The sequence below is a fragment of the Lathyrus oleraceus genome, chromosome 7 (assembly GCF_024323335.1).
Source record: "Lathyrus oleraceus cultivar Zhongwan6 chromosome 7, CAAS_Psat_ZW6_1.0, whole genome shotgun sequence".
In the NCBI taxonomy this organism is placed as follows: domain Eukaryota; kingdom Viridiplantae; phylum Streptophyta; class Magnoliopsida; order Fabales; family Fabaceae; genus Lathyrus; species Lathyrus oleraceus.
The window spans coordinates 110220319-110231244 of NC_066585.1; the positions used below are offsets into that span (position 1 = coordinate 110220319).

The 10926-nt window shown below is 52.7% G+C and overlaps 1 protein-coding gene across 1 annotated transcript; it reads right to left on the reverse strand.

Moving 5' to 3' along the window:
- Positions 1 to 3924: 3924 nt before the first annotated feature.
- On the reverse strand, positions 3925 to 9525 carry LOC127102285 (uncharacterized). Its single transcript, XM_051039672.1, has 2 exons — positions 5066 to 9525; positions 3925 to 4426 (listed from the first exon to the last, which is right to left on the reverse strand). The coding sequence occupies exons 1-2, from the start codon at positions 9523 to 9525 to the stop codon at positions 3925 to 3927; spliced, it is 4962 nt and encodes a 1653-aa protein (XP_050895629.1).
- Positions 9526 to 10926: the final 1401 nt, after the last annotated feature.

Sequence of the window (10926 nt, forward strand, 5' to 3'; positions counted from 1 at the left end):
TGAGTTTGAATACCTGCCCCTTTGCCATGAAAGGGGTATTTATATTGAGCCCCCAGCGCTGGGCCAAGGCTCCTAATGGGCTGGATTAGCTAGGCCCAAGGAGGAGCTGCCAGGGGACGCGTAAGAAGCGTTAAGACCTAGACCAAGGTCTGCCCCCTGGTCCAACTGCCCCTATCCCTAAGGAGACAATATAGGGGAGTTGGGTGACGTGGTGAGTGGGATGCCGTTATGGCTCTGCCCGACACAACTTAGGTGCCCGCGGCGTGGGTTGACGATGAGTGGATGGAGATCATATGAGGAGGACCCGCTCGTTGTCCGACACGTATTTAAGGGGCCGGGGAGACATTCTCCGGGCGGACGGTCGTTCGCCTGACGTGTCCTCGTGGTCGCTTGGATACGGTCGTTTGGACGTGGGCTTGGCGAGCATTGGGCCGTGCCGTGCTAAGTGTCGTGGCCCAGTCCAGAACAGGAGCCCCCCAAGTCGAGTCTCTGAGCCAGAGAGATGACTTATGTTTCAACTAAGGGTTCCCCGAGACGATGGGGAAGCTTGATCGTTAGACAGGTGAGGTCGTAACAGGCCTATTCATGACTGACATTTCTCCGGGAATGTCGGGGATAGAGGTGATCGGTTGATCTGCACCTTCCTTGTAGTAAACGCGGGTATGGCGCGGGGAGGAGGCGTCTTGGTGAGTCGAGGAGACGGACAGGTGCTCGGGTCGTTTCAGCTTCTTGTCTTTGATAGACGTGTCTCACGATTAGTGGCGTCGCTTCGTTTCGCGCGCGAAGACGGCGTAGGCAGGCTAGGCAATGATGACCTAGCGTGTTGGTCCACGTGCCAAGCCCTATAAAAAGGGGTTGAGTAACTTCATTTCTACCTTTTTCTCGCTCATACGTTCACCGGAGATCTCCACCTTCTCTCTCGTTTGCTTGCTCGACCGTCTGGACCGCCGTCTCCGCCCGTCTTCCTATCTGAACCACCGTCTTCTGTTCGGACACCACCGTACCTTTTCAACTTAACTATGTCAGGTATGATTTTCCACTGTGACCCATTCTTTTTCCTTGTTGTTTTCTGTCAAACGCATGATAATGTTGTAGAAATGTGGTTAGGTTTAACTTGGGAACAGTGTAGTGGACTGTAGGTGTATATTAGATGGTAGAAAATAGGGTTGGGATCCTACTGTATCGGGCACAAACTTCATATGCCGGGCAATACTTGCATAGGCTGTATGAAGTTTGTGCCCGGTCTCCATAGAATGCGCGCGCCACCGAGTTGAGCGCGGTTAGTGTCCGTCGCCGCTACGCCCTTTCACTTGACCTGCGGTGGAAGGGTGGATTTGATATGACGTCGAATTCACTCTTTCTGTCTGCGTTTCAGGTGCTACCGGGCGCTTACGACCGAGGAAGGAAGATTCTGGGTCCTCCACCGAAGACGCGACAATCGCTCGTCTCCCTGTCGGGGATGGGAGTGTCCGAGATGGTACCGAACACGCCTCCTCTTCCGGGCAGGTCGACTTCTCCTGGGTTGCGGACGAGCCCTTGGAGGAGGAATCCGACTTCTGTGACGAGGCCATCACTGCTCACGCTATGGTCGAGACCATAAGCCGGGAGGATCCACCAAACTGGTATTGCTGCGCCCCCAAGGAAGAAGACCGCATTTGTCACCATTTCCCGGGGAAGCAGTTCACCATGTATGAATTTGCTTTTCGCGAGGCGGGGATTAGACTGCCCTTCAACTCCTTCCAGATGTCGATCTTCAAGTGGCTCCGGCTGGCGCCGTCCCAACTACATCCTAATGCCCTCGCATTTATGCGGGCATTCGAGTTAGTTTGCCAGTTCCTCGGCATTGGTTGCACCCGGGCTCTCTTCTTCCACGTTTTCCATCTCCAGAGGTCCGGTTCCCATGGTCGCCACAGTTGGGTTTCTTTCAAGCAGCCCGTGCGTCTGTTCAAGACGTACGAGGACTCTGTTCGCCATTTCAAAAGCCGGTGGTACGTGGTGATGCCGATTACCCGGGCTGCCCTTCACTCTCTATACTACTATCAACGGGAACCCAACGGGGAGGAGACGCTGATGTCGAAGATACCGCTGAGGTGGCAGCGTGATCATTTCGATCTCTCCACGGCGCATTACCGGGTCAAGTACGCGATGCTCGGCGAGGAGGATAGGCTCGCGTACAAGAAGCTGGTCGATTACGTGCAGAGCTTCAGCTTGGCGTTCTGGGCGAATCGACAGGGCGTGCCCTACCTGGATGAGGCCGGGGAGCTAATCACCGAGACGCGTTATATCAATACGAAGGCTCTGCTCGAGTGTGATACCGAGGAGGAAGCTCTGGCGTTATTGAGTAGGCAGACTTTGTTTAGCTTTTTATTTCTGTTTATGACTTCGGTCGCTAATGTTTGTGTGTAATTTATTTGCAGGTGCCATGCCCAATGCTCGTGATCGGGTGCTGAAGCTAGCGAATCAGGTCGGCGCTCCTGACCGGGTGCCCAAGAAGAAGAAGAAAACTGCGGCCCGTGTCTCGGAGACTGCTGGCGATGCCGGGGTCGGTCCCTCGCAGGCGGCGAGCGTGATTCCTTCCTCTCCTCCTCGGTCTAACCCGATCAACATTCCTGATAGCAGTCCGTCGCCAGCGGCTTCTCCCCTCCATAAACGGAAGCGTCCGGCTGGGGCCCTTACCAGGTCGTCTCCAGGAAGTTCGCATGGACCGGGCAGCTATCTTCTGCCTCCCTGCTATGTGGAACGGTCGTTCTTCAAGGCCGAGGAGTCGATTGCTGTGCCTGCGCCTGAGGCCAAGGCTATTCTGGACCAGGATGTTGCTGCCCGGAGGAAAGATCTGGCCAGGGATATTGCTGCCGTCATCCGGGTGATGGAGACGGCCATGGTTTTGACCGACACTTCGGTTTCCACCGCCTCGCTGGAGGAAGCCCTTTTGCAGGTTCGGACAGAGAACGAAAGACTATCTCAAGATCTGTCGGACTACAAAGAAGAGCATCAGCTGCAGGAAGGGCTGAGCCAGAAGCTGGAGGAGGTGGAAAAGGAGAGGGACCAGTTGAAGGCTGCTAAGGCGAGCCTGGAAGAGCAGGTGGTCGATCATCAGAAGCTGACCGAGGACAACGCCTACCTACGGGCTCAGGTTGAGTCTCTCGAGGGAAAGGTCCGTCCTCTGGCGGATGAGACCGAGGAGGAACGCGCCCTTGGTTCGCGCGGTGAGCTGCTAGGGCATATTCGGACTCTCAACCAAGATCTCGTGGCCTGCTTCAAAGAGGGTTTCGACAATGCTGTCGAGCAGCTCGGGCTTCTGAACCCTGAGTTGGTGACAGAAGGGTCGGCCTATAACTGCTGCGTCCGGGATGGTGAGATTATCTGCCCGTTTGAAGCGGAGGAGGAGCTGGGGGGAGAAGAAGAAGAAGAGGATGAAGAGGTGCTCCGAGCGGAGTCTTAGTTTATATGTTTTAGTTATCATGGCCTGCGTGCCTTATGTATTTTGGCCTTCGGGCGTTGTAATATGGCCTTCGGGCGTACTTGGCTTCGGCCGCTTTTATCGTTTCTAATGTATGAATATTTTCGTTATCATTCATTGTGCTCGTTTGTGTTTGATACTTGTTTGTATGAATTCGTACTCTGCTCGACTTTGTTAATCTCCTCGGTTTAGGGAACCGACGAAGTGTCGGGCTTTGTGCCCGTGGGTATCGAAGCCCGGGTCCGTTGTTCGAACCCTGGTCCCGAGGCTTGGGTCCTCCCATCGCGAGCTGGGTGCCCTGCCAGTCTTGGTACTTCGACGTTGAGCCTTGGTCAAGATCCCAACCGTCGGGGAGGGTTGTGTTTGTTATGTGACCCCGGATCGTTCCCGGGTCTCGTGGTTCCTCCCTGGGGTTTTGGGGACGAAGAGCGTGGTCGTACCTGCCACGTCTCCCCGTGGTGTATTTAGCTGTAATATTGTCTAAGTTTTTCTGCGTTCCATGGTCGAGCGAGTTGTTCTCCTTGTAGGTTTTCTAGGTAATAGGCCCCGTTGCTCGTTTTGTCGCGAACGCGGTAAGGGCCTTCCCAGTTGGCCGCCAGTTTGCCCTCTCTCGGGTTTTTCTGGTTTCTTCTGAGGACCAGGGTGCCGACCTGGAACTCTCTTTTTATGACTTTCGCGTCATGGCGTAGTGCTATCTTTTGTTTGAGGGTTGTTTCCCGGAGAGCTGCTTCGGAACGTATCTCCTCGACTAGGTCGAGCTCGGCTCTAAGGGTTTCATCGTTCATTTCCTCGTCTAGGGGCTCCTCTGTCCTCCTCGTTGGCGTCCGTATCTCCACCGGGATGACTGCCTCGGTGCCGTAAGTTAGTCGGAACGGGGTTTCCCCGGTGGTAGAATGTGGTGTCGTGCGGTAGGCCCATAGGACGCTATGTAGCTCCTCGACCCATGCCCTCTTTGCCTCGCCGAGTCTGCGTTTGAGGCCACGTAAGATTACCCTGTTGGCCGCCTCTGCCTGCCCGTTCGTCTGCGGATGCTCGACAGACGTGAAATGCTGTGTGGTGCCCAGGCTGGCGATGAAGTCCTGGAATCCTCCGTCCGTGAATTGTGTCCCGTTGTCTGTGACAAGTGCCTGGGGTATACCGAACCGAGCGAGGATGTTGCGTTTGAAGAACCGGAGAATGTTCTGCGCGGTTATTTTAGCCAGTGCCTCCGCCTCGATCCATTTGGTGAAGTAATCCACCCCGACGATGAGGTATTTATTCTGATATGATCCGGTGACGAAGGGTCCGAGGATGTCCATGCCCCACCACGCGAAGGGCCATGGGGAAGACAATGATTTGAGGTCGTTCGGGGGTGCGAGGTGCATGTCGGCATGTCGTTGGCATTTGTCACATCTTTTGACGTGCTCTTTCGAATCGTTTTGCATGGTCGGCCAGTAGTAACCTGCTCGAAGGGCTTTTCGTGCGAGCGATCGTCCGCCGAGGTGTTGAGCGTTAATTCCCCGGTGTATCTCTCCAAGGATGTCGGGGACTTTCTCTTCCTCGACGCATTTGAGTAGTGGGATGGAGAATCCTCTCCGGTAGAGTTTGCCTTCGAGGAGTACGTACGAGCATGCGCGTCGTTTGACAGTGGTCGCCTCTTTCGGGTCAGCCGGGAGTTCGTCTCGTGTGAGGTAATTGTAGATGGGTGTCATCCAACAATGGGCATCTCCAATAGCGTTGACCTCGAGTGGAGGCGGTAGTTTGTCGATGCTGGGCCGCGAGAGAATTTCTTGGATTACTGATTTATTCCCACCCTTTTTCCTCGTGCTGGCTAGTTTCGAGAGAACGTCTGCCCGTGTGTTGTGCTCGCGGGGTATGTGTTGAACTTCCCATTTTTCAAATTTATCAAGTTTTTCTTTGACGAGGGACAAGTACCCGAGGAGGTTGTCGTTCTTGGTTTGGTATTCTCCTCGCACTTGTGAGGCCACGAGCTGGGAGTCGGTGGATATTTTTACCTCTTTTGCTCCCAGGTCCTCGGCTAACCTCAGGCCTGCGAGGAAGGCTTCGTATTCCGCTTGGTTGTTTGATGTTGGGAACGCAAGCGCTAACGATACCTCTATCAGGATCCCTTCTTCATTTTCGAGGATGATCCCGGCCCCGCTGCCTGATGTGCTAGAGGCGCCATCGACGAAGATCGTCCATTTGTGGGCGCTTTCTGCTGGAGTCGGGCAGTGGGTCATCTCCGCGACGAAGTCGGCCAGCGCCTGAGCTTTCAAGGCTTTCCTACCTTCGTATTGTATGTCGAATTCGGAGAGTTCTAGTGACCACTTGAGCATCCTCCCGGCCATATCCGGGCGCCCGAGCAGCTGTTTGATTGGCTGGTCGGTCCTCACCTTTATCGTGTGTGCGAGGAAGTAATATCGTAGTCTCCTCGCTGTGTTGATGAGGGCCAGGGCGACCTTTTCGATTTGCTGATATCGGAGCTCGGGACCTTGGAGTGCTTTACTCGTAAAATAGATGGGCTTTTGTCCTTCGTCGGTTTCTCTTATTAGGACGGCGCTGACGGCCTCGGTCGCCACGGATAGGTATAAGTATAGGGTTTCCTTTTCTGATGGCCGTGATAAGACCGGGGGTTGGGACAGAACCTTCTTTAGATGGAGTAGCGCTTGCTCGCATTCATCGGTCCAGTCGAAGGTAGCCTCTTTGCGAAGGAGTCTGAAGAATGGCAATGCGTGCTGGGCGGACTTGGCGATGAAACGGGAGAGTGAGGCGAGCACTCCATTGAGTGACTGGATCGATTTTTTGGTTTTCGGGGTCGGAAACTCCGAGAATGCCCGGCATTTGTCGGGGTTGGCCTCGATCCCTCTTTCGGTGAGATAGAAACCGAGGAACTTGCCTGCCCGGACTCCGAACGTGCATTTCTCGGGGTTGAACCTCATTTTACACCGTCTCGCCTGCTCGAATACCTTCGTAAGGTGTCGAGCATGGGTTATCTCCTCGTGTGATTTGACGATCATGTCGTCCATGTATACTTCGAGCATGTCCCCTATTTCGTCTTTGAAGACTTTGTTCATCATGCGTTGGTATGTAGCGCCAGCGTTCTTGAGCCCGAACGGCATCACGTTGTAATAGTAATTGCCCGTTGGGGTCATGAACGCTGTGTGTTTCTTGTCTGCGGGCGACATAGGGATCTGGTTGTATCCACTATATGCGTCCATGAAGGACAAGAGTTTAAAACCTGCAGAGTTGTCAACGAGCGAGTCTATATTAGGGAGGGGGAAAGCATCTTTCGGGCAAGCCCTATTAAGATCAGTATAATCAACACACATACGCCATTTTCCATTATTTTTCTTAACGAGGACTACATTAGAGAGCCAGGTTGTGTACTGGGCTTCAGAAATAAAATTTGCCTCTAAGAGGTCTTTTACAGCTCGCTCGGCAGCCTCTGCCTTTTCGGGCGATTGCTTGCGTCTACGCTGTGCTATGGGCTTGGCTGCCCGGTCTACAGCTAGCTTATGACACGCGATCTCGGGGTCCAGCCCGGGCATTTCTGCGGCATTCCACGCGAAGAGGTCGGAGTTCTCTTTGAGGCATGCTACTAGCTCTTCTCTTGTTTCCTCGGGTAGTCCCTTACCTATCTTCACCGTCCTTTCCGGATCGTCCCCAAGAGGAATGAGTTCGAACTCCCCGTCGGGGATTGGTCGGACCGGGTGTTTGAGAGAGCGTTCCTTGGGGAACCTCCCCTCTTCGGTCTCGTCCAGCCCGATGCGACAGTCGAGGTCGATGGCGTTGACTCCTCGGGCAAGATCCTCGGTCTTGAGTTTTTTGTTGTTGCAGTTGCTCTTCGTGCTGACTACGGCCTGTCCTTTTACTGCGGCGTCGTAGCATCGTCGGGCTGCTTCGATGTCACCATGGATGGTGACCACACGTCCCAATTTGGTGTAGTATTTCATCTTCAGGTGGACGGTGGATGGGACCGCAGTGAGTTCGGCCAGTGTCGGGCGTCCAAAGATGCAATTGTAGAGAGACGGACAGTCTACGACCAGGAATTGGATTTTGACTTCCCTGGCCGTTTCTTGTTCGCCGAAGGTGACGAGGAGCTCAACATATCCCCACGGTCTGGTTGTTGCTCCGTTGAATCCTTGGAGATCTGATCCGACGTAGGGGGCTAAGTTGGTCTTGTCTAGCTTCAGAGTCTTGAAGAGGTGGACGTACATGATATCCACTGAGCTGCCTTCGTCGACCAGGATGCGTCGTACGTCGAATCGGGCCATCTTTGCTCTTATCAATAGTGGGATGGCCGAGTTCGGGGATCCGCCCGGGAGTTCCTCCAGGAAGAAGGATATTGGGTTGGATTTTCCCCGGTATTTTGTCAATGTCGCTTTCTGCTCGGGGGCAGTCAGTAGGAGTTCGTCGAACTTACGTTTGACGGAGAGGGTCGCGGATTCCCCGTTAGTTCCTCCTCCTGATATCACCAGTGTGGTAGGGAAGTCTTCCCAGGGGCTGAGTGCAGTGATCTTGCCCTCGGGCAATGGTTCGGGGAGGAAGAAATCTTCCGGTCGTGACACGCAGAGGGCCACTTGATAGGGAGAGTTGTCGGGGGGTGTGTTTTCCCGGGGTCTCTTCTTCTCTGGCTCGTCGTGTCTGGGAGCTTCGTTCTTCCTCGTGTACTGCTTCAGGTGCCCTTCCTGGATTAAAATTTCAATCGCATCTTTCAGGTGGACGCAGTCTTCGGTCACGTGCCCGTGACTTCTGTGGAACCGGCAGTACTTTGATTTGTCGGTGTGGGGCTTTGGTGCAGACGGTTTTGGGAACCTGACCCTGCCCTGCTTAAATTCAGAGTTGATACATTCTGCGAGGATACGCTCTCGAGGAGCTGTCAGTAAGGTGTACTCGCTATATCTGCCCGCGGGGCCTCTTCCTTCCCGGAGCTCGCGAGGTCTTTCTTCTCTTCGTTTGTCTCCGTTGCGACGGGAAATGCTCGTGTCCTCGCGTTTTGAGTGCTCGGTCTCCCCAGCGTTACGTCCGCTGCGGGCATTGTGTGCCACCTGCTTTTCCTCGTATCTGATGTAGGCCTGGGCTTTATGCAGGAGCTCGTTTAAGGTGCGGGGAGGTTCGATCCCTACGGCTCTGCTAAGTTCACTGCCGGGTAAGAGACCTCTCTCGAGGAGATACTTCTTCATGTGCTCGGTGGTATCTACCTCGACAGCTTCCTGGTTGAATCGCTCGATGTATGAGCGCAGTGTTTCATTCTTCTTCTGCACTATGGCTTCAAGGGTCGCCTCAGTCTTGGGGTGACGACGGGAAGCTGTAAAGTGCCGGGTGAACATGGACCTCATGACTCTCCATGACGTAATGGACTCAGGGGCCAAGCTTTTGTACCAGGCCATGGCCCCTTTCCTGAGGGTCGTTGAGAACAGTCGGCATTTGAGGTGCCCGGTTATGTCATTGCGGTAGTCGAGCATCGCGTTGACGTTGTCGACGTGATCGTCGGGATCTGTAGTCCCGTCGTACACAGCTAGGTTTGGCGGTTTCTCCATGCCTTTGGGGAGCAGGGCCTCCATTATTGCCCGAGATAGGGGGCAATGCAAATCTTCCTCGTCGCTCCTTAAGGGAGACAGTTCGTTGTTGTCGGGGCTGTGCCCGCGCCTTGGTGATGTTCTCGCTCGACCACCGTCACGACGGGCGCGTGCCCTGCTGGCGTAGGGTTCGGGAGAGCGACGTCCTCGCTTCTTCGTTGGCTCCGAACGTTGTTGTATCCTACTCACCGGCTGGGGCCGGGCTTCTTGTCGTTCGGCTTCGAGGGCCATGATTCGTTCGTGCTGCTGGTGGAGCATAGAACCGGCTTGATTGAGGGCATTCACCATGGCAATCATTACGGCGTCTCCTTCAACGGGAACGGGAATGGGATGAAATGTCTCTGCCCCTAAATTGTGGGCGTGAGAGGCATCTCCGTTGTTTTGGGGCTCTGGAGACGGGGTGGATGGATGACCGTCCCGAACGTCCGCTTCATGGGATGGCGGGCCGTCGTCCATATTGTAGTTGACGAGGGGACGGCCGTGATCGCTATGTTGTTCTCCGGCCATGTTGGAAGGACAGAAACAAATGAGCTTTTGATCCTCGTTTGATGAAGATGGGGATAGCTAGTTCCCACAGACGGCGCCACTGATCTCACCTGATCAGGAGGGCCTTCCAAGGTCTTGGTGAATGGGCCGGAGAATGAAATGAGAGGGGGGTGTACCTGCAAGGTGCTCCAACGCTTAAGTCAGAAAAGGTACAGAATGAGATTATCAGAGTGTGAGTTTGAATACCTGCCCCTTTGCCATGAAAGGGGTATTTATATTGAGCCCCCAGCGCTGGGCCAAGGCTCCTAATGGGCTGGATTAGCTAGGCCCAAGGAGGAGCTGCCAGGGGACGCGTAAGAAGCGTTAAGACCTAGACCAAGGTCTGCCCCCTGGTCCAACTGCCCCTATCCCTAAGGAGACAATATAGGGGAGTTGGGTGACGTGGTGAGTGGGATGCCGTTATGGCTCTGCCCGACACAACTTAGGTGCCCGCGGCGTGGGTTGACGATGAGTGGATGGAGATCATATGAGGAGGACCCGCTCGTTGTCCGACACGTATTTAAGGGGCCGGGGAGACATTCTCCGGGCGGACGGTCGTTCGCCTGACGTGTCCTCGTGGTCGCTTGGATACGGTCGTTTGGACGTGGGCTTGGCGAGCATTGGGCCGTGCCGTGCTAAGTGTCGTGGCCCAGTCCAGAACAGTATCTAAAAAAATTCAATCGTTGATGGCACAATAAGCCACTCGAAAAATAAAAAAAAACATAAATAATTTGAGATGAAGAAAATAAAGAGAGAGAAGAGAGATTTCAAAAATGCAGAAATTTGAATAATTTACCTCTCAACTGATGAATCCTATTTATGGGTAAGAGATTCAACTGAATGGAGAGAAAATAGCGGAAGAGAGTTACTTAATCAAAACTAAATTAAAACTAAATTTTGATGATCACATATTATAATTATTAATTATTAATTAATTAATATTATTAATTAATTTCTATATAATTAACTTCTATTCATTAATACAAATGACCCTTTCAAACTTACATAAAGACTTTCTCTCCATTTTTTATTATTCACTTTCTCTCCATTTTTCTATTCTATTATTCACACAAAACTATATGATAGGGTTGAAATGATGAGGAATGTATGATATTATAAGATTGCTTGTTGCACTCTCAAACTACAAGAGTCATTCGTTTTTTTCATACTTTAATAATGCAAGATATTTCACACTACCTTATCTTGATCCGTCAAACTGTGAAAAATTGTTTTCTAGAATGGACCACTTGAAAACTACTAGAAAACTAGGACAATGATACTAAATCAATATTAAAATCAATATATACAATCATAATAAATCAATATATGGATATATTATTTTTATACTAAATATGACGAATCAACTAACAGAAATCTATTTTA

Excerpts from the sequence above, each read along its gene's own strand:
- LOC127102285 (XM_051039672.1), bottom strand. The coding sequence starts at position 9,525 with ATGGCCGGAGAACAACATAGCGATCACGGCCGTCCCCTCGTCAACTAC. Across the intron at positions 4,427-5,065 it reads GTCAAACGACGCGCATGCTC|ACTCGGCGAGGCAAAGAGGG; the intron begins GTACGTACTCCT and ends CCTCAAACGCAG.